The 24,096-nt window shown below is 41.9% G+C and overlaps 1 protein-coding gene across 4 annotated transcripts in view; it reads left to right on the plus strand.

Annotated features, from left to right (window-relative positions):
* Positions 1 to 15,204: 15,204 nt before the first annotated feature.
* PLCB1 (phospholipase C beta 1) overlaps positions 15,205 to 24,096 on the plus strand; it is a 661,698-nt gene continuing 652,806 nt past the window's right edge. For 3 of the 4 annotated variants that reach the window (XM_045808896.2, XM_045808890.2, XM_045808899.2), the window contains exon 1: positions 15,206 to 15,723. In XM_045808896.2, the coding sequence (XP_045664852.1) occupies positions 15,625 to 15,723 (99 nt within the window). In that variant the 5' untranslated portion in view covers positions 15,206 to 15,624. Of the gene's footprint in view, positions 15,724 to 24,096 lie in introns of all 4 variants that reach the window. The other variant, XM_045808882.2, reaches the window with a different exon arrangement.

Below are 24,096 nucleotides of genomic sequence, written 5' to 3' on the forward strand. Positions count from 1 at the left end.
CCAAAATCTGAAACATCCCATTTGTGCTACTTGAGCAAACAAATCAGATGCATTAAATGGTGGTACAATACCCTTCTCAGCCACCTTTATAACAGGATAATTCTTAAACTCCTATTTATTTTACATATTGGATTTAGTTTACAGAATGAATGAATGTCATTTTCTGAACTTTTTCATCTCACTTGCTTGTATTTTTAGAGGGAGGAAAGCTATCTTTACTTAATCATATTTGTAACTAGGGGCCCTAATACAAAAGATAATTATATAGAGTATTTACTCATATCTTTAAATAGTAAAAGGTATGTGTATGGCAGAGTGGAGGGAGGAGTTTACAATTCTTTGCTTCTGTAGACTACTTCTTCATTTATTTTTATTTATTTATTTATAAAATTTTATCAATTTATTTGAGAGTGAGAGAGAGTGAGACAGAGAGGGAGAAGCAGGCTCTGCACTGAGCAGGGAGCCCGTGGCGAGGCTTGATCTCAGGACCCTGGGATCATGACCTGACTGGAAGGCAGCTGCTTAACTCACTGAGCCACTCAGGTGCCCCTAGACTACTTCTTCATTTAAACATAGAGCTTCAAAGAGAAATTTAGATTAATGACAATAACATTTTTTGCTTGGCCTTTGTTAATAACAAAAGTTTTTTGCTTGTATAAATATTGAATATGGAGGGGCACCTGGGTGGCACAGTCGGTTCAGTGTCCAATTCTTGGTTTTGGTCAGATCATGATCTCATGGTGTTGAGATCCAACCATGTGTTGGGCTCTGTGCAGAGTGTGAGGCCTGCTTGAGACCTTCCCTCCCTCTCCACCGCTCTGTCTCTCTCTCTCAAATAAATAAATAAATAAATCTTCTAAAAAATTTTATCGAATACAGAGAAAATAAAATTAAAAAGTGTTATTGAGAAAGTAAAACCAGATAATTGCAATGTAATCACTACAGAAAATGTAAAATAACACAATTAAGGAATCAGTGTGGGGAGAGCGAAATGCATGAATGCAGTCAAAAGGTGTAAACTTGAAGTTATGAAATAAATCAGTCATAGGATGTAATCTATAGCATGGTGTCTACGGTTAATAACACTGTATTGTCTATTTGAAAGTTCTCATCATTAGAAAAAAATTTGTGTGTGGTAATGGATGTGAACTAGACTTGTGATCATTTTGCAATATATACCAATATCAAATCATGATGCTGTACATCTGAAACTAATATGTTATATGTCAATTATATCTCAATAAAAAAAATAAAACAGTGACTATAGCCCCACGGACGGTTTTAGGTATTTCCAAATACAGCAGCAGCAGTTACCTAGCCACGGTTATCTCTCCAAAAGTGTTTGAAGTTACAAGTTAGAATAATACATTCAGAGTAGGTAACAGCTTTTTTTCCCCAAGATTTTATTTATTTATTTGACAGAAAGACAGCCAGCGAGAGAAAGAACACAAGCAGGGGGAGTGGGAGACGAAGAAGTGGGCTCCCAGTGGAGGAACCCGATGTGGGGCTCGATCCCAGGACCCTGGGATCACGCCCTGAGCCGAAGGCAGATGCCCAACTACTGAGCCACCCAGGCGCCTCTAGGTAACAGCTTTTTAAATAGTCATGAAGTAGAAAAATAATCTTTCCTGCAACGTTTTTGTCAGGCTTTAAAATGTCAGTTAGCAGAGAGAGCACATATAGAGTGAGAGATATATAGGAAACGTACAGCTACTCCCATCGTTGGCCGTCCGAAGTTCTAATTTGAAATCTTGTTTCGAGTTTTCATTCTCTGCAGCCTGTTGAACTGTTTTTGAACCCGGGGGCCTGTGCAAATCTACATGCTACGCGTGGAGATGAAAGTCTTGTGCCGCCCTTGGGTTTCAGAGTTCTGTTTGGCCTATATTTACCCAACATTACTGATTATCTATTGTAACCTCGTGTTCATGGAATTCATATGTTTATTTAAGTGAGGCATTTATAACATTCTAAAACAACATTGTTAAACCTATGTTGGAGAAAGCTGTTTTGGATTCAAATCCTGGCTCCTACATTACTCACTATATGACATTGATAAGGAGGTAATCCATTTCCCCAAACCCCATTTCTTCACCTTTAAGTTGCAGATAATAATGTCACTTAACTCATATGATTATTATAGTTACACAGGAGGTCATGCGCACAAAGTAAATATTTCCTAAGCTTTTTCTAAATAACGATAGCTAGAAGTCACACTTATTTTAAAATATGCCAATATCTTAACCCATAAGAGAATCTTTGCTGGGAAAACTGACAAATATGAGAGAAAAGACTAGATATATTGCTATTGAAGTTACCCAAAGAAATAGCCCCATCTGATCATTTTACAGTATGAGCCACACTTTGTAAACTCTGCCCATGTATTTAGAGCTTTCAATCAGCTTTTTTCCTTGCTCCACTCTTTAAAATAAACTAGCAACCAAAGGTCACCACATATCTGTGGGAAGTGTCTGATATGAAAAATAGAAGCGAAGCAAGCAGGAGAAAGCAAACAGGTGGGAACAAAGACTAGCCATTAGAAGGAGACTTTAAAAATAAAGTAAATTAACATTATGGAGAGAATTGGAAAGGAGCCAGAGACGCTATAAAAAAGAGCTCTTCGGAATGAAAAACATGATAGCGGAGAGGAAAACTGAAACAGAAGGGTTGGAAGTTTAACTGAGGAGATGGCACAGAAAGTAGAGCAAAAAGACAAAGACATGAGGACAGGAAAGAAAAGAAAACAAGAGGGATATTCCAGAAGGTCCAATATCCAAAACAGGAGGTGTTCCAGAAAGAGAGAAGTTCAAAAGGGGAAGTACTCAATGAAATAATTCTAGAACACTTCCCAGAATTCGGGAGCATTTCCCACAAGTTTTGAAATTAAAAGACCCCAATGAATGCCCATTATAATAAATGAAAATAACCCATAGTCCAAAATTCATGTAAATTCAGGCCACTGGGGGCAAAAAGAAGATTCCACAAATTTCCAGAGAAGAAATAAACAGATGTTTTTATATGGAGGATCAAGAGAGAGAGTCAGATTTCTCTAATGCAATACTGAAAGCAAAAAGACAATGGAAAAAAAAAAAACCCTAAATTCTAAGAAAAAATGATTTTTAAACTAGAATGTTTCTGTTGAGCCAAAATGTCAATTAACTGTGACGGGCAGAGTAAAAACATTTTTATAAACATGTCAACTTTCAAATAATTTACATCCTTGGCACACTGACAGGAAGCTACATAAAGATAAAATTCTTGAAACCAAAGGGTTAAGCAAAAATGAGGAAGACAAAAATTGAGAGTTCCAGCACAGTGATGCGACAAAAGGAATTCTCAGTCTGAGGAAAGGAAAGCTCCAGAAGATGGTGGTCCAGAGCTTAATGGACAGAGACTCCAGACTGGAGAGCATCAGAAGTCCCGGGGGAAGATTTCTTCAAGAAAAAGAGATTGAGAGACTATTCAGTGTGTTTGTGATTGTCACAGAAGTTTTGAACAATGAGGCTCTATCTGTTGGAATTAGTGGTAACTACAAAACGAGCTGATCAAGTGATAAAACAAGTCATTGAGAATAAAAGTATACAGGAAGGAAAAGTAATCGTGACAGTTACACAACTCAGCTATGAATAGTGTATTTATGCACACACACATATACATACATACACATATGTATATACACACACATAATGTAAATATATATCATTACTATATATATGTGCCATATTTCTACATGTATACATATGTATGCATATACATATATGTGTCATATACATATATGAATAACAATATAAATATGAAATAAAAGCTAACCAAAATGAAGATAAATCTGCATCTGTGGTGGGATAAGGGAGGCAGGAGAAAAATGGGGAAAAGATGTTGACAAAGAGCAAATTCTTCATCTTCCGTATTGAGAAATTAACAATGAACAGAATGAATCATTTAGTAGTAGGCTAAGTATATCATTTAATGACATGGAACTAAATGCCAAAATAATCAGGTAAAATAATTGAAAAGTATTTATATCTGGAAAGAGGGAAATTGGGTAGTGTTGGGACAGGAAGCTGCTTCTCTTTCTAAGAAGCTTAGGGATTTATTTAGCACTTAAATACTAAGTGTTTGTATAATTGGATGAGTATAAAACCTAAATGTTGAAAATGATGTGTCTATGACAATGCTCTTATTGGTTCAATGTTCTGAAAAATATAGACACATATTTCCCCAATAAACAGTTTTAAACATGGGTACGCACGCACATGCACACACACATACACACACTGAGTCATCACTACACCAAGCAACAATTTTCTAGATGTGAAACATATATTTCCTGTGTAAGTACTACAGCTATTTCTCCAACTTTTATCTGTAGATTTAATCTCACATTCTTGAGAACCCAAACCTGTCAAGCAACTTTCAGCTAAGGCTGAACAAGAAGAAAGCAGTGACCAACTGTCACCTTCTGCCCCTTCTTCTGGAATAAAAAACAAATATACAAATGTAGGGTACACTTTATTATCACAACCATATGCACCCAAAAAGGGACAAGGTGATAATTGGTCTCATCAAAATTTATAAAAGTCTTTAACTAAATGAGGGATCAACTATTAAATACATTCAAAGGAGATAAGTAATTATGTGAATAGATGATCTCAATATTTAAAAATTCAAGCATCAAGTATGAGCAACTTAGAATCAGGTAGTGCCCTTTTTCTGAGTTGCATTGGTCATCGTACCATGAGGACAAAAATCGATTCTCCCAACATTCATGGATGAGAAAGAGGAAAGTTATGAAGACAAATGAATTTTCTGGGTATAGACATTAAGTAACATATTAGCTTTTTCACCTGGTTCAGGTTCAATCATAACTTTCCACCAGAGCACATAGAAGCATATCCTAACATGGGTAACTGGCTGACTAGTATGTTACCCATGGAGTGGAGAGTCAACATGGATTTTTTTGCCCAACTTCAACAATCCATCAAAACTTAGCATGTTACTCCATTATATAGAGTTGGCTTCAGCTATTCTTGTGAAGAATATGTATCTCAGGAGGAGGCTTATAATATATGCTTGGAAGGCACTACGATTATTTTATAAACTAAAAGAGTTGGACTATCCTCAAAGCCAAGATATTCTTTGATAAGAAATTAGTCCTAAGGGGGGCGCCTGGGTGGCACAGTCGTTAAGTGTCTGCCTTCGGCTCAGGGCGTGATCCCGGCGTTGTGGGATCGAGCCCTACATCAGGCTCCTCCGCTATGAGCCTGCTTCTTCCTCTCCCACTCCCCCTGCTTGTGTTCCCTCTCTCGCTGGCTGTCTCTATCTCTGTCGAATAAATAAATAAAATCTTTAAAAAAAAGAAATTAGTCCTAAGGATGTTGGAACCAGGACTCCAGACCACTGGAGAAGCACTTACTTGACCGTGGTTCTGATACACTACATAGGTGCTTTCCAGCTCCAGTGCGCGCACTAAACCTTTGGGTTTTTGGCTAATACACCCTCTGATATAGCAGGTCTGAAATGGGGACCAAGATTCTGTCTCTCTAGCAAGCTTCCCAGGGATGCTCATCCTGCTGGTTTGGGGACCACAGATTGAGTAATAAGGTGAAAAATGATACCATAAACCTCTCATTTACAAATTCCTAGATTTCATGTGTTGGCATAAAAGAGAAGAACGTAATTGTACTGTTTAAAAGATTGCCTATCACACAGTAGGAACTCAGTTAACATCTTGAGGGATTATGCTGTCCTTGGACAAGTATGGCATTGAAAAGAAACCCCAGAGAACATATCTTAGCCATATTTAATGAAAGTTAGCCTATTATCTATATATGATTGGTACAGTTCCATATTTCATTTACACAAAAAATGCTAATGAGAAATGCTATTTTAACAACCACATTTCTCACATGGTTATAGGAAAGATTAATTTGAATAGTTATGAATTAGATACACCAAACATTATCCTGTGAGGAACATGTATTTTGCAAGATGATTTCCTTAGATTTTTCTTTATTGTGAATTTTGCTGTTGCCAGGCAGGCTGTTTTGCTGCTACTGGGTTGTTATGGGCCAAAATTTTATATTCACTTACATTCACCTAGACAGACAGTTGCTTGACTTCATATATAAAACATGCCCTGCTTCAAATCTGTTGTATCATGCAGGCTTATTCTTTACAGCATATTCGTAGAATAAAGCTATGCATTCCGTGCCACAGAGAAATAAAGAAATGATACACTTATGAGGCAATAAATACTCCTTACTCTTTCTCTTTCTTTCCCTTTCTTTCTTTCTTTTCTTTTCTTTTCTTTTCTTTTCTTTTCTTTTCTTTTCTTTTCTTTTCTTTTTTTGAGTGGCTTCCACACCCAGTATGGAATCCAATGCAAGTCTTGAACTCACAACCCTGAGATCAAGACCCTTGAGTTGAGATCAAGAATCTGATGTTTAACCAACTGAGCCATCTAGGTTTCCTTTTGCTCAGTTACTTTAAAAGAGAGTTTCAAGAAATCTTGAGCTTACTTCTTCCTGTACAAGAGTTCGCAAACTGCAACCTATGGGCCAAATCCAGGCTACCATTTGCTTTTGTAAATAAGGTCTTATTGGGGGGCTCCTGGGTGGCCCAGTCAGTTAAGTGTCTGGCTCTTGTTTTTGGTTCAGGTCATGATCTCTGGGTTGTGGCATCCAGCCCTGCCTCAGGCTTCACACTCAGCAGGGAGTCTGCTTGAGATTCTTTCCCTCTCTGCTGCCCTGGCCTCCACCATACCCCCACCCCACACTGGTGCAGGCGCTCTTTCTCAGATCAATCAATCAATCAACCAATCAATCAACCAATCTTTTAAAAAAAAGTTATACTGAAATACTGATACACGCTTTCATTTACATACTGTCTATGGTTGTTTTCAGTCTGCAATGGTGGAGTTGAGTAGCTGTGATAAAGGATCGTATGACCAGTGAAACCTAAAATATATACTCTCCAACGTTTACTTTAAAGGGATGCCCATCCCTGACCTACAACTAAAGATGATATTCTTTCTAATAAATTATTTTGAATAGGTAACAGGAGAGATGATTATCTTCACTTGGTAAGATTAGAATTAGAATGTCGGATGGTTGCAAATTTTCCATTGTTTCAGCCTTTGGAAGAATCAGTGGCAACATAAGTCAAATAACAGAATATAATTTGTAGGAGCGGGGGAGGTTCACTCCATTGTGTTTATTTGCAACTTAATTTTTCTATTTTAACCACTCCCTAAAACAAAAGCCACAACTTGTTTTTAAAGCTTTTTCATTTTTCCTTTGTAATCAAGAAAAGGGGGTGTTTCTGCATCTTCATATTGAAAAAGTTTTCACTGCAATTTTAACTAAACCGTTTTCCAAGTTATTTTTCTTTTTTAATTTGTAACATAATCACTGCCATCTGTTGCTTGGCTTAGCTGTTCTCTGCTCTTTGTACATATTTGTATATGGGAGTCTGATACTTAATATGTACCAATAGAGGTAATATACAGTAGGGAAATGCATATATATATATATATATATATATATATATATATATATATAGTATCTGTATCTACCCAACATACGTATGTACAAATTGATTCAATTTTTTATCTGCCTTGAGGTGCCAACCTGGCACTCTTTTTTGTGAATGCAAAATCCCAGCTCAGCATTATTCTTTATCTATATGATTCGGTTTGGCATTACAAAGTCTGGTCAACAATGATGTGGGATTATTTATTTATTTCAGTCTTTAAAATGGGAAGGGAACTGGAGTGTATTTCTTCCTTTGAGTCATGCTATTTAGTCAGATGAAGAATGAAATTGTCAAACCCTTGTTCTGTCGGTTCCCTAGAATATTACAATGTCAACATTAATGTAAAAGATGGTTTTCAAGTGAGAAAAAGCAAAACTTCACGGTCCCTGTAAATCATCGTAGCTTGACTTACATGGTGACATCTATCTCTAATTATGTAGCTGCTACCGTAGCATTGGGACTCATTTTTAATATAATGCATCACTGTGCTACTCATTAGTTACCCTCAAAAATACTTGGAGTACAATTCTTTTCTATGAAAACCAGTGTTTTTGTACTAATCCTCAATTGGTGGAATGACTGAGAACCAGCAATTTCTTCAGGAACAAAAACCCTGGGGAAATACATGGAAAAAAACAAAGACATTTTTCCCAACCTGTTCGCACTGAGCACTGAAAGGCATTTGAAGACTGATGTGGAGCAAAACAATAACACTAGAAGCCACCAGACTGTTTGGTGTTTGCCTCTCTATCAGTTAGGGTCAGTTGTGGCTGCCTAGGCTGAAAACCCCTAAATTATAAGGATTTAAACAAGATAGAAACTTTTTTTTTTCCTCATTTAAGATCTAGATGATCCAAGGTGATGTGATGGTTAGGACTCCTAAGGACTTTTTTCTGTTCTATCAGTCCAGCTCCTGGCTTCCTTTCTCAAGGTCAGCTTCTGGCTGGCTCTTTGGCCATCAGGTGGGCATTCAATGGAGCAAGAAGGAGGAGGGAGGGAGGGTGAACAAAGAACACTTGTATTCCAAATTAAATTGAGGTCTTTTGGAGGAAGTCATCAAGAGGATGTGACCATGGGTTGACTCACGAGCTGGACCCAGGCAATCAGAATCTTCTCACTCCCTCCCCTGTTCCAGAATGTATGTTCTGCCAACCAATTCCCACAGTAGGAGCCATTTTCAAAGATGTGTGCTGGAGAGCTACGGTGTTGTTGAGGCCACCTGGACCATATATGTGACTGCAAGGCCTTTATATAAACTTTTAAGGTTCTGATGGATCTCCTTGTCTTGCTGCCTTCAGAGCGAGCCTTGTATAAGTTCCTTTGCTTTTTAAACCTGCCACCTACCCATCTATCTGAAGGGTCTACCTCTTTCTTTAATCTCTCCTAGTCCCCTGCCCCCACCCCATGCCGGCCCTGTGTAAGGGGCCCAGTTTCAAATTTCCCCTTAGGGAACTCTGGAGGTTTCTAATCAACAGAATCGGTATTGTTAATGGGCTCTAGAAGAATGGATACTGGCTGGACAACTGAGCCTCTCCGAAGAGCCTTTAGAAAAACAACTTTCCCTCACTGCCTTTCTATGTTTTAAATAATAATATGTATAGTTACAACCAAAGAGTTTGCTCTTAGATTGCTAAGGTGGGGCAATGATAGTGAAATGAGAGAGCGCCAGACAAGAAAAGGCCCGACTGGAAACAAAGCTATGTTGTTTGCTGAAGGCCCCGGAAAATGAGGAGGGCTGATACAAAGGGCTCCATATTTTACATCAGTAAATGGTGACTGAAATCTTTGTATAAGAAGAAGAGGTACAACCCAGTAGAATTTAACGCTACTTTAATCAGGAAGAAGATTATTACCTGAAACCAGTCAATAGGTCAAAAGATTTTTTTTCCCCCAAAGTGTGAATCCATTCATTGTGTTCAAAAGCGCAAAAGCAAAAAGAAATTTCCTTTAAATTCTGTCGAGATATCACTAGAGACTCAAAGCTTGGTGGTTATATTTGAAGTGAGAGAGGATTATGGGTATGCTGACGTTTATTTTTAAAGAACAGCGCAGAAACATGTCTCGAAGATAAAATGGCTCTTGAAGATTGTATCTTGACACACCGGAGGGCCTGGAGTGGCAGGAGGGACGAAGGGTGAGGTGAAGAGGTCTTTCTTCAATGCTTCCAGTCTGTCCCGGGGCATCGCTTCTGTGGTCCTCACTCCCTAACGCCTGCATTTTCTGTGAAAGCCAGATTCTGCTGAGAGTGTCTCTAAACATTTTTGGAGCTGCACTTCCAATTTTTTTTTTAATGGTGTTTAAGGCGACCAGCCAGATTTCAATGAAAGCTTTTGCTTTACATGAAGAATAAAATGGAGATTAAATGAACATCAGGTCATTTTTCTTGTTTTTTCCAAAAGAAAAAAAATCCCACCATTTTTGTAACATAACTAAATCAACCTGAAAGCTTTTTTCTTTTGTGTGATGGAATTTGGACAAAAAGCATTGTGCTATTAAGAAAGGGTTCAAATAAGAGCCTCCAGGGAAGAAAAAGTATAGTTTTTTGTTTTTTTCCCCCCATGTGCTGGTGATAATTTTAAGTTTCTTCTTTTGAGCCTCTGCCTATCTCAGTGTTTTACTTGATAACAGATCTCACTGAGTCAGAACTTGGCAATTTCATCATGATGCATGTTCTTATTTACCATCTAAGATGTATAAACCTTATCTCTTATATTGACATGAAATGTAAATATGATACCAATGATACTAATGATACTTATTTCTCAGCTTACATACTCTGAAAGCGTATTTCTTGTTCACATAACAGTATTGGGCAGGTGAGCAAGCGAGCAAGGTGACCTTCACCCTGCTGCCATCCAGGGACCCAGGCGAACGGAGGCTCTGCCTTCTTCAATACATGGCTCCCAACATTACCACGGTGTCGTCTCCACTCCAGACAGCCAGGCAGGGAAAGGGTATGGAGCAGCACGCATGGAGGGTTGTATGTGCCAGAGACTATTTAATGCAACCCAGATGTAGTTATTTTAAAGCTGGTCCTGGGAAGTTTCTCTTCATATCTCTCTGTTATTCCAAAAAGGGTTGAGTTAGAGCAATCTGATGCTTACATGCAATTAGAACTCATTTATTCATAATGGAAAAGAGCTTTTGAATTCTAGCAGGTTAGAGATAAAAATGGGTATGATTAAAGTTTAGAGAATCCATGCAGGCAAAAAGAAGTTGGCTGGATCACAGACCCCAGAATTAGGCTTGTGTCTTTGCATACTGTTCATAAAGAGTTATTCTAAGGCACATAAAGGCAATAGAGTACACTCTGGGAATAATTATAAATGCATTAACGACCACCGATTAGCGTTATGTGACAGAGACTTACACACAGGACTTCATAGCATAGGGTGGTGATTCCATGTACTGGCTCTAGGGCCACATTGTCTGGGTTTGAATTCTGGTTCTTAGCTTAAAAATCGTGGACTAACATTTAACCCTTGCCGGTTGCAGTTTCCTCCACTATAAAATGGAGGTAAGAACAGTAACCCAGGTGATGGGGTTTGTGTGAGGATTAAGGAACTGAAAGCATGAAGCCCTTACAACAGTGCCTGGCACAGAATCAATTCTGATCGCCGTCATTATTTATCCATTACCATATTAAGCTATTGTATGGAAATACAATATTGGAAGTATTCTAATGAGTGAGAGACTTTCCTAGTGTCACACAGCTAGCAATTGGTAGAAGTGACTGCTAGAAAGTATGTCTGTTCAAATTAAAACTTCTCCCATTATGACGGGCCATAGGTGAATTATATGAGACCGAGCTACACACCATAGTTTTCTAGGGAAATTGGGAATATTTATATCATATTGTGGTTGAAAGCAGGGAGAAATTACTCAGATCTGAGTTGTAGGTTCCAGACGTGACTAGCATGGTGGTGAAGAGGCAAGTTCTAAAGTCAGTGTTCTCTGGTTTCAATCTCACTTCTGTTTTGTGTGACCTTGAGCAGGTTAATTCATCCCTCCAAGTCTCAACTTTGTAATTAGTAAAATGGGACGTAATAATATTGTCCACCAGATCAGGTGGGGGTAACAATATGGGTTAAGCAATAAAGACACTTATTACCTCACTTATCAGGAAATCTAGAAATGGTCAAAGAGTTAACAATCTCATGAAGGGCCATATTTGCATATTTCTACTTGGCCATTCTCTTTATGCAGATATGTACTCCGAGAGAGAGAGAGAGAGAGAGAGAGAGAGAGAGCGCGCGCGTGCGTGCCAGGGGAGAGAAATGCTTCCCTAAAGCCCTATCTTTCTGATTCATTGGCCAGATTTGGGTCTCTTAACTACCTCCTAAACCAATCAAAGACAAAGGAGAATAGGATTCTATAACTGGTTTAGACCAATAGACCAATAATAGTTCATTCCCTGGGAAGAAGGAGGAGCCACCTTGCCCATGCATCTGAATCAAATCAAGGTTTGCTTACAAGAAAAAGAGGGTGGGAGGGTGCTGTTGAATAGTAAGTGTTATGTTATTGAGTGTCTGGGAAGTGCTTAGCTTAGCACTCTGGCCTGTAGTGAGTACTCAGTAAAGCTTAGCTTTGCCGACTCCCTGACGCTGACATTCTGGAGGGCAAGTCTGTGCTCTCACAAAAAAACAAAAACAAAACCCAAAATACGGAACTTTCTATTGTTTTAAAAACAGAACAGAACACTGAACTTGATGGATTATAGGCCTGGCTCTCACAATTTTGGATGTCCCTACAGGTCCTTTTGCATGACAAAAATCCCCACATTTTAGACGTCTTTCTGCCTTGTATCCTTACCCAGAAGTGTGGAAAATGAGGGAGTTGAACCAACCTGCCTCAAGCCTTATCGTACATGTTGAAGAGATTAATCCCATAGCCTTCCTGGATCCAACTGCATCCTCTTGACAGCAGAGGAAGTTCCGGGAGCCCATGCTTTTCTTGAAAAACCAACACTCTTCAGAATTCTACAGCTTTTTCTCCTTCATACGTGCACACCCACAGCAACAGCTGGGAAGGAACAAGAATACTATATGAATGACTCAACCGGCTATTGCTACCATAACATATCTAACAAATGACCCTCGAGCTCAGTAACATTCAACAGTGAGCATCTATTGTCATGTTCATAAATCTGCAGGTTGGCTGGGTTCCGGCAAATCTAGGATGGGTTCTGTTGGATTGTCCTCCAAGCTGGAGATTAGGCCTCTTTCTGCCTCATATGGCTCCCTGAGATATGTTTATCTCATGGTAATGACAAGAAACCCAAGGGGGCAAGCCCAACCTCACAAGCATATTTCAAGCCTTTGCTCATATCACATCTCCTAACATCCCACTGGCCAAAGCAAGTGCTACAGTCTAACATCAATGGGGTGGATAAATCACAGGCATCTAGTTGAAAGCTGCAAGGTCACATGGCAAAATGTGTAGATACAGAAAGGGGCAAGGAAAAGAACAAGGAGGGCACCAAGAAGCTCAGTCTACCTTTTCATTTGGCCACAGCCCATTTCTAATCCTCCAAATTCCTCTTTAGAGGGCACATCTCTTGTCTGTCTTGCTTTCCTAAGCCACTCTGGTGGGTAAAACCTATTTGACAAGGAATCCTGTCAGTAGATAATGGAGAGATTGCAAGGGGAAAGAAAAGACAAACAGACAAACAAACAAACAAAACAAATAGAAAGAAAGAAAGAAAAGACACAATAGGCAAGAGAAGAGAACCACTCTGGTGGGCTCCGTTGTAAGGACAATTGAGAAGGCTAGGAACCCTGGAGGCAGTCTTGTTACATCCTCTAAAGTAAGGAAAAACAGAGTGGGATCGTGACTGGTGCCTTCTGCAAGGTAACTGGAAAGCCAGGGCTGCTGGTTGGAAGGTCTATGGAGAGTTTTACTCAGGTTTCAGTTCAAGGACATGTGATCCAGATGAAACAAGTCAGTCTTCACAGGAATTCTTTGTAGCAAGTGGCTTCCAAAGACAAGGTGAGGTCCCGCCAAGAGAGTAGGAGTCAGGGGTCATGTTTACCAGGTTATCCCTGGTGATTCTCATAGTGCCTTATAGTATATAACTGGTGATCAATACATATTTTTTGAATGCTCTGAACTATTTAATAAGCAAATTTCCCCATTAGAGTTTAGGTAAAGTTTTGACCTAGTTTATAAATACTGGGCCTGGAAAACCCTAGGGACAGAGGACAGGGAGAAGAAATGCTTAAAAGAAAGGAAGGTTTCTCTCATTCTTTCTTTGTTCATATACTGTTTCTTCTTTTTAAAAATCAGTTTCATTGAGAAAAAAATTTGTTTACAATAAAATATAATCATTTTAGTCCTATGAGTTTTGACAAATGTGTACCTACATGATATATAGAAGGTTTCCAATACCCCCCAAAATTTCCCTGGTGGCCCTTCTCTGTCAATCCCTGCCCGTTCCTGGCCAGAAACAACTAATGACCCGCTTTCTGCCAATATAGGCTTGTTTGTCTATTCCAGAATTGCTCGAATGGAATCATGAAGTATAATATCCAGTTTCCTCCAGTAGGTTTAAAGCTTGTATGATTCATCCTTGCGCTGCATGCCCATTCCTTTTCATTGCTGAATAGTATTCCATTGTTTGGGCATCCATTGTTTGTTTACACATTAAACATGTTGATTGACATACGTAGCTTCCAGTTCAGGCTACGATGAAGAAATCCATGAACACTTACATAAATCGGTGTGAACATATGTTTTAATTTCTCTTGGGAAGTCCTGGGTTTTATGGTAAGTAAATGTTTAACTTATTATAAGAAACTGCTCCAAAATGGCTTTACCATTTTATACTCTCTCCAGCAATGAATGAGAGTTCCAGTTCTCTATATCCTCTCAAACACTGGTATTATCAATCTTAAATTTTACCTATTCTGATGGGGGTTCTCTCTCTTTCTCTCTTTTTTAAGAAATGTTGAATGAGGACAAACATTCTTAGACTCATGTTACTAAATGAGCAAGTTTCTATCTGTAAGAGACCTCTCTCTCCTTTGTCTCTCCTCTCTCTCTTTCTCAAACACACACACACACACACACACACACACACACACACACACACACACACGGAGAGGAGAGGGGGCCTTCTGTCTCCACAGGAAACAAAACCATTGTTTCTCTTAGGATGGGCTTTCTTTCTCAAAAGCACGACTTATCCGCATGCCCCTGCTTCAAGACCAGCGCGCTGCAAACTCTCAGGCGCCACAAGGTTTCCCCTAAGAGCTCTCACGCCGCCTCTCAACTGCTCTCTTCTCTACCAATAAATAATAATTGTCTTTGCAAAGAGCTGCGTTGTGGCCGGCGCTGGAGAGCTCCAGCTAGGGGCTGCCTCTCTGATCCCTCCCGACCTCTCCCTTTCCCCATTCAATTTGGATCCGAAGACGTTCCAGGCTCCGGCGCAAGTTCCCCGGAAAGCCCCAGGGAACGCGCGGCTCGCGGGCACCTCGGGCACCCCTGCAACCGGGGCATGGGGCATGCTCAGAGGGCGCGCGGGCGGCGCAGGCGTTGGCTGCAGTGGGGCCCAGGAGCCGGGAGGTGCCGCTGCGTCCCCGCTTCCCGGCGCCTGACCCAGCGCGCAAAGTTGGGCTGGAAGCCGCCGGGGGAAGGAGGGACCGAGCCAGCGAGGGTGGCGGGGAAGCGGGGCGGGAGGAGGAGGGAGGAGGGGAAGGAGCGGGGGGGGGGGGCGCCGAGCGTGTGTCACTCGCGCTCTCCCTCTGTGTATAGAGGATGTGCTGAATGGTGCGCTTCGAGGCGGCGGCGGAGGAGGAGCAGTACCCGGCAGCAGCTGGCAGCCTCGGCAGCGCGGCTCGGCTTCCCTTCGCCCTCCGAGGCTCCGCAGCCACCGCGGGCGCCCGACCCCGCGTCCCGCCCGGGGCATGGCCCGGCGCCTGGCCCCCGCGCACCCCGCCTGCTGAGCCGCGCCGGAGGAGGCGCGGAGGCCGGGAGGCCGGGGGAGGCCAGTGGGGGAGCAGAGTCGAGCGCCTCGCGAGCCGAGAAAGGAGCCCGCGCCCCGCGCCCCGTCCCTGCCGCGCTCGCCCGGGCCGCCCGGAGCCCCGATGAGCCCAGATGGCCGGGGCTCAGCCCGGAGTGCACGCTTTGCAACTCAAGCCCGTGTGCGTGTCCGACAGCCTCAAGAAGGGCACCAAATTCGTCAAGTGGGATGATGTAAGTCGGGGGCGGCGGGTTGGGGGCGCCGGGCACAGGGCAGGGCGCGGGGCGGGCGGCGTGGGGGTGGGGCGAGGGGCGCGTTATGCAATGGGCGCACCGGATCCGGCCGGGGCGGCCTCGGGGCGCGCGGGATGGCCACTGCCGGGGCGGCTGGCTGAGAGCAGCGGCTTCGCGCGCACTCCCTGGGCTCCACGGGTTCAAGAGCTGCCCTCCTTGCGGGGTCTGGCAGGCGCCCCCTGAGGGTCTTCTGTCTTTGGGGCCAGTGGAGCAGGAGAGGCAGGCTTTGCCAGGCGACGGTCCTGAGAGTTTGGAAAGTGTGAAGTTGGGACCTGCTGGAGAGCGCTGGGGTGTGACCAAGACGCGCCCCTCTCCGCCCGCAGACGCACCCCCCCATTACCTCTTTTGCCCCCTCTCAAGAAGGAACGGCCTCGAAGTCCGAAACTGTTCAGGGACTGCTAACCCTCTTGGCGCTCTTATGGGAGCCCACGCGGCAGAGAGCACAGCGGTCCAGCCGACAGGTGGTCGCTGATGCCAAACTTCAGCGCCTGGCTCAGGAGTGAGGGGCCTTGAGAAGGGCCGGTGAGGACACAATTGAGGAGGATGAGAGGGCAGAAGGGGGAGCCCTGAGGGGTCCAGGAGCGCTCAGTGGGCCTGCGGGGAAATTGGGAGGGCTACTGTTTTGGGGAACTGAGCTGGCTGGAGTCTTCAGCTCAGAACAGACCAGGCAAGGCATTCCCCCACCAATTTATGTACGTCTATTTCCAAGTGGGGCAGAGCCGGATCTCCAGGGTTTCACATGAGCCCTGGACCCCAGGACTTCAAGTGACACCCCCCTCCCATTGCCTTCAAACACTTATATTAATAATCTTGCTGAAAACATGGGAATCTTCAGATGAAGAACATTATCGTATCAATTTATATGTCCTGGGTGTCATTCAAAAGGTTTGATGAGAACAACCCACTGGGATCAACCTGAGCCGTCAGGATCTAGAGAAATTTAGGTCCAAATGACGAAGACATCTCTTAAACAGGAGGAATTATAGGAGAATAAGGTGTTCTTCTTGCTGAAAAGATTTTCCACCTAGTAAATTATAGCCTGTTATCCTCCAGGGTATTTTTCTTTAATCTTCTTAAGCCATTTTCCAGTGTCTGAAAACAATTTAAATATTCCAGGTAGCGAATCCAATTACTTAGCTGAGTGAGTCTGTGTCTATATTTTGTCCAGTTGGAAGTGCAAACGGAACTTGGAGTATGAACCACAGCTTCCTTGAAAGCTAATGGCAATTATTAAATGCTGTAGGCAAGGATGTAAACATACATCCTTTTACTGAGGACTTTACACTTCTCTTCTTCCGCCCCAGTGTAACGACCGGATGTTTTTGTAAATGGAATAGAATCTAGACAATAAGTTCAGACACAGATTAAATGCTTTGTTTGCGTGATGGGAAAACAACAACAACGTAAAAGAAAATGCAGTTCAGCAACAAATGAAACAGTCTTGCCCATCTTGAGGTCTCGAATAGAGAGCTGATGTGTTGAGCAAGAAGGTAAGGGCAGAAGGGAGAGAGAGGGAGAAAGACTTTACAGGATATACAAGGGTATTCCACCATAAGCTCTGAATTTATTCACAGTGATGATTTTAAACAATGGTCCAGAATGTCTTATTTGGAAGAAGATAGCCAGCATCACTCTGAAAATGAGGCTCTTCTGTGGAACACATTTTGATACATCACGGTAGATGATTTTTATTATGTCCATTCATGGTGTGTGTATTTCTTTCTTAGCTGCTAATGCCAGGCCCTACCCTAGATCGCAGGGTAGTGATGAATGTAGGCAGACTCTGTGCTGTTACAGACTTTACATGACAGGTGGAGGAGACAGAAAATGATCGAGAACACCGATCATATAGAGATGAGGACTGATGCTATGAGAATAATGGAGAGGCCACCTGTCAGACACTGCCTGAAGAAGGTGAGAAGTGCTCCTTCTGAGCACAGCAACAGTGACTTTCCTGGGAAACCCTACAGGAAGGATGTAGGCAGTAAGGAGCGGGAGCCTGGAGAATCTCAGATCTTCTATAGGGGAGAACCTAGAGGGCACCCAGGAGTCAAGTTATCTGGAATACGATGAACTCTCCTGCAAGTTCCTTGGCTGTCTCCATGGTGATCTGTGAATGAAGAGGAGATCAGACTTTCTTAGGTCCCCTGTATTCTCCTCAGGTGGATACAGGTGACCTAAGTTCACATTTGAACTTGGGTTCCAGTTCCTATTTGCCCTTCCAAAATCAAGCCAGTGATACTGCGTGATGAAGACAAAAGAGAACTAGATTTTGAGTCCAAAGGCTTGAGTTTAACTGCTGGTTCTCTTGCCAGCCAGCTGTGTGACTTCAGGTTAATCACTTAACTTCTCTGAATCTTTGCTGCCTCTTGTGCAAGACTGTGAGAACGCTCGGTTTTTTACCGATTTTACATATAATGGTTGAGAGTAGCCAGTAGGATAAAGCAGGACTTCTCACATTTGGGCGTGTCTCAGAAACATCAGAGGGGGCTTGGCCACACTCAGATTGCTGGGTCCCACCCTCAGTTTCTGATTCAGAAGGTCTGAGGTGGGGCCTGAGAATCTGCATTTCTCATAGGGTCTTGAATGCTACTGAGGCTGGCGGTCTGGGGAACCACACTTTGAAACCACTGAGATAAGGTTTGTGAAGTAACTTAAAAAGTATGGTAGATAGCTCCCCTGATCTTGTCAGCCTGTGTCAATTTTTGCTAGTTTGTGATTTTAATTTTATCTCTATGTTTGCATGTTGAGAAATTCATCCCATTATTATCTTTCTATCTAAGAGGTAGAAGGACCTCAATGACAAAATCATGGACAATCTTTTTGATCTTATGGCAGATTTTATGAAGTGTCTCTGATGCCTAGGCTGGCTTAACTCACATTCATACATGTCTTTTGAATTTCCTTTATGCAATGAAAATTTTTCGGCAGTGTCGCCTGATTCTGATAGGACTGTTTGAAATGGAAAGAGGAGCTAGAAGATCTTGGAGAGGCGGACTCGTATGTCTTTGAGAAGGGGAGACTGCTGTGTTTTTCGTTTTGGCTCTGACTATGGGAAATATCTGCTGCCCCCTGCCCCAGGCGTGCATCCCCACCTGCTTGTCTAGAGGAAAAGTAAATGCTGGAAATAATTTTAAAATCTCTCAAATATCTGATCTCCCTCAAAAACTGTAGAACCCTGCTCTCTGGTCTTTAAGAAGAACGATGGGCAAACTCATAAAACAGATTCTCAATAGCCCACTAGAAAGCATAATAATACATTTGAAAATGATGAGTGTGGGGCTATTTAGAATTGTGGAGAGATGATTTCTTGTTCCTTGAGTGGTTAAAACACCATAATCACCCAAGCTGTTTTTCTGACCACCATATGGAATGGAAGATGTCACCTGGAGGTGCGCTGCCCTGCATAATCTCTTGGCTACCTGTCAGCGTCATGGCTGTGGATGCTCTAAGAGTGGGAGTCGAAAGCTTTGACGTGGCACTAACCAATCACGACAGACAGTAGGTGGGCGATGGAGCTGGAGCAGGGTCCTGGAGAACACCCTCTTGTACCAGGACCAGGCACTGGCCTGTCTTTGGCCTGACTGTGAGGAGGGCTGGGGGTCCCCAGGGTCTGTGGGGCACACAGAATTATTTCAATGTTTGAACAACTGGTAATAGCGTGTACAGTCAGAACATCAAGGCCAAACCTTGTCCTCCAGAACTTGGTCAGCAGATCCAGGACTGACCTATCTTGGTTATCTGTTTTACCATTGATATCAAAGGATGCAACTTTATCCTTGCTTTTATTTTGCATTTGTATATTATGAGCCCCTGTAGTGGGGACGGGTGTATAAGGGCTGTGGGCGTTCTGGGAGAGTTCTGGTGAGATGGACAGTGGAGAGGGGAGGTTCCTTTCTGTATCTGAGTTAGGGAGCTTGAGAGATGGTGAGTCTGGCCCCCTTCTCTCCTGGTGTTTGGCCTTGGTCTGTACTGGGAAGTATGTGGAGGAAAGAGGAAGGCTAGAAACCATACAGGAGGCCCTCCCAGCCCCTGATTTGCCCCTGCGTAAGCTCCCAGGGCCCTGTCTCCTTATTCCACAAGCTCTAGGGCATGGAAGGCTTCTCATTTGTTTGTTCTTTCTTTTTCTCTACTCTCGCCCTCCAAATTCCAATCTCACTGTAAGTTACTTAATGCACTTCGACCTCAGGTTCCTCATCTGTGATGTGAGGATTGTAATATTTCCTGCTGCACAGAACAGCTGTTAAGCTTAAGTGAGGGAAGGCCCATGCATTGTTTTTGTGTAGTGCCTGACACACAGGAAACCCTTAATAAAACACAGTTTTAAAAATTATTGTCCCCGCAGTAGATGGAGGGCCATGAAGTTTTTCATTGTGGCCAGTGATGTTAGATGACTCTTTTATTCTGCAAGTGGGAAGACCCAGACCTTCCTTTCGTTCCCTGTAATGTGTGCATTGATTTTCATATTTTATAATTGGAAAAAGAAAAAAATCAGATTTTTACCTTTTTAAAAGAAATTCAGGTGTTTCAGAAAAATGGAATCTATATAAAAAGCAGGACACATTCTCTTTAAAGCAAGTCAGTTTAAAAAGCATCCAAAAATATTATTTCTACTTAAATTCTTTATATAGATAGGTAGACAGGTAGATAGATATTATTTCCAAATATATATTTGGAAAGAGGAAACAATTAAACAAAACTCTTGTAATTTATTAAGAATATATATATATTTAAAAGAAATATATATAAAAATAATCTTTGTACATTCTGTCTCACAAGCATAACTGCAATATTGTAATTGTGACTGGCTAAGTTGTTCGAGGAGAGGACTGAGGAAACTCAAAGGTTTGGATGTGCATTAATGCCCCATGGATTTGAAACAAGTAGGCCCTCCTCCCTCTCCCCCGCTCCTCCGCCCACAAACAAAATCTCTGCAATTAAAACAGGTAATGGGAAAGGTGCAGAATACTACCCGGCATCATACACAAAAGCTTAGTTAGAATATTTGCATTATGTTGACTCTGCAGTTACGGTTTCCAAAATGATGGCAGCAGCATGATGGATGACCCGGACAAGATACATGGGGGAGCAGAGGGGAAGGGTTCACGAGGTGGGCATTTGGCAGCACTCACGTTGGAAAGGTCATGGGAAACAGGGAAGAAACAGCTCTGGCTGGTAGGTGGTGGTTCCGGATGGGGCCCCCACCGAGGGAGAGACAGATTTTAGACTGAAAAGCTGGCAGGTGCCCTCTCACAGGCCACTTAAATACGCCCAGATATGTGCATTTTTGATGTCCAAAGAGCTTCTGTGAATTTCTCATTGATAGTAATTACTTTAAGTGTAAAAGTATTAACTTTTTCAAAAGCTACTCAAATAAAGCTATTTTAAGCTTTTTATCAGAGTGTAACACGCATACAGTAAAAGACAAAAATCTGATGTCCCCCTGGATCCGTTTTCACAAAATAAATACTTTCCCTAAGCAGCCCCAGATCAGGAACAGCACTGCCATCGAGGTGCTCCCTTGCGGTCCCTACACCTCCTCCCAGGGCTAACTAACGATCATCCTTGACTTAGAACTCTGTAGATTGGTTTTGCCTGTTTTTGATCTAAAAAAACCCATTTTTTAATTTCCAGTAAAAACAAAACAAACCCTCTTCAGCCTAAAGCATGTTTTTATTGCTGCTGAATAAACCCTCTTGAACAATAACAACAAAAGTGACTTACCTTCTGTTTAGGTGGCACTTGATTAGGTCCTTGTCTGTCCTAAGGTGAAGTCTGGGAAGGGAAGCAGGTGTAAATGCCCCAAAGGAGGAAACAGCTAAACAAAATTCTAGTAATTTGGCAAGGAAATATATTGCCTACAGGCTGTTATTGGCATAGGAAAGCAGACCAGCAGACCGCTGTTTGTGGGATATCTTTTTGTCTTCTAGATTTTCTCTTACCTTGCCTGACTTTGATATTCTTACCTGTGGTGCATTAGGGTAATTTGCTCTGGCTATTAGCATATCTTGAATACTTCCCTTGAAAGTTCAGCCTATCAATAAATAGCTTCAAATTACATTTACCTGTAACGATGTTTAAATGGGACAGGAACATTTTCCTTTTTTATGTCGAACTTGGTAACCCGTGGTTAAATGTTTCTTTATCAGGATCGGTTCATGTTATCATGAACAAGGAGTGCCGGCAGAAAATGGAATGGGATTGACTGTGAATTGTTGCCTAATGCTATGGGTCTCACCTAAATGACGCATCCTTGGTGACTGAAAATGTTGGCTTTCCTGTTACCCAAGCTGATGTTAGGTTCATGCAGCCTTTTCAGATCATGTCATAAATTCCATCTGCTCAGGCAGATTTCATAATGCTTGCCTTTCCCCATCTATGCCATGTCTGATGCCCCAGTCTAAGCCATGTGCTCCTGTATATCCGTAGGGAAAGGGACTGGAGACGTATTTCTGAGCTCAGTTACACATGAAATTTTAAGGAAGCCATTAATTTCTGTAACAAGCTAACTGAAGTGTCATGTAAAGAGGGCTAGATTCTTTAAGAGTTCTGGTTCCCCCCGATCGCGTTCAGTTCTGTTATTTGATTTTATTAGCTTCTTCACAGGTTGATTTCAATTTTTGGAAATTTTAGCTTTAATTTGCGTTCTGAAAAAAATGCTTGGGTCTGTGTCTTAATTGATTGACCAAGTCTGTACATTTATCAAGAAACTAAATTACTGTAAATGAAGAAAGAGACAATTACATAAAATCAGAGAAAATAATATTAAAACAGAACAAAAGCATCCCACATCTGTTTTTCATTTCAGGGGCTCTTTTAGTTCGTGATATTTGCTTTATGTTTTGTTTCTTTTTATTACATTAAAGTTGTACGAAGCAGGTTCAGGGAAAATGGATTAGTTAGCGAAGAAAACACTTTTACCTGAACTAGTCATGATGGGTACCAGTCTATAACATCGATACCTAAAAGGTTAAGAGATTGTTTTCCTGTTTAAAAAAAAAATCAAATTTTCTTCGGAACTTGTTTATAAATTAGGTAAGAGAAAGTTAATTTGATTCATTTTATAGAAGAGGCCATATGAACTCAAAAAGAGATGGGAGACCACAGAACAAGGCAGCAAGCGGGCTAATAGATTTAAGAAAAAATGAAGAACACTAAGCATGAAGATTTCTCAGGTGTTCCGTCTCAGGTATGGTTGAGTCTCACGAAGCATCACTTTTCACGCCCTCTTAGTGGGACTTGTTAAAATGCAGTGTCTGGAAATCTAATGCTACCTTTAGCAGACTCTCTGGAGGCATCTAATATTCTGGCTGTAAATTAAGTTCCACCAGTGTGAGATGCACTCATAGGAGATGTGGAGAGTGGAGGTGTGAGAGAAACCACCTTTCTGCATTCTTGGGCGCGTTGCCATAGATATGTGAGATGTTGAAGGAAGAAGCATTACCTTCTCTGATTCTTCTTCAGTGGCTTGTTTCCAGGGCCGTGGGTCTAAAGAGGAAATGGCAAGAGGGTGCTCGATGTTCTCAGATTACTCTTCCTTCGTCTTCAACTATGCTGGTGTGTTCTTGACTCCAGGAGTTCCTTCTGGATTTCTTACCTTCTGACTGTGCTGGAGGCAAGAGTTCTCCTCAAGAGTCAGTGCTGTGGTGTTTTGGGGTCATTCATGGAGGCCCAACCTGACGCCCGCTTCCCCAATCCTTATGATTCTGTTAAATGCTTAATTACCTGTAAATAAATCCTTTTATGTTCAAAATTTCCAGAGATTTTCTGTTTTCAGAGAATTCAGTCATCAAGACTACTTTGAGTGGTAGGAAAAGGGCAAGCGTTATTCCCATTTTACATAGAAGCAGACTGAGTCTAACGAGTTGTGACTTGCCCAAGGACATACAACTGGTTAGTTAAATTTAAAATTAAGTCTGGTTACATTTTGGGCTCTTTCCAGCCTACCATGGTATCTCCACACAGAATCCTTTTGGTAATAAAAGACTTTTACTAAAATCCAGATCAATACTGGTTGAAAAAAATTCTTCTCCAAAGAATCGCCCCGATATTAGGGTTCATACAAATGGGGTTTAGATCTCTACAAACTTACACCTTTTGGCTAGTGTCTTCGAAAAACAGTTATTTTTATGGTATGTATGCAAAGTCCATTTTTGTCTACATCATATTACATGGGAACATAGGAAAGCTTCATTGCTACTTGGAGGCATAGAGGCCAGTGTAGTATTCTAGTCTACGAAGGTTCTGATCAGTCATTCAATACAGACGCATGGCGTATGTGGATATTCAGGAAGGGTGTTAAAACAAAGGTCA

The sequence above is a fragment of the Ursus americanus genome, chromosome 22 (assembly GCF_024610735.1).
Source record: "Ursus americanus isolate L20-20 chromosome 22, mUrsAme1.1.p, whole genome shotgun sequence".
NCBI lineage: Eukaryota > Metazoa > Chordata > Mammalia > Carnivora > Ursidae > Ursus > Ursus americanus.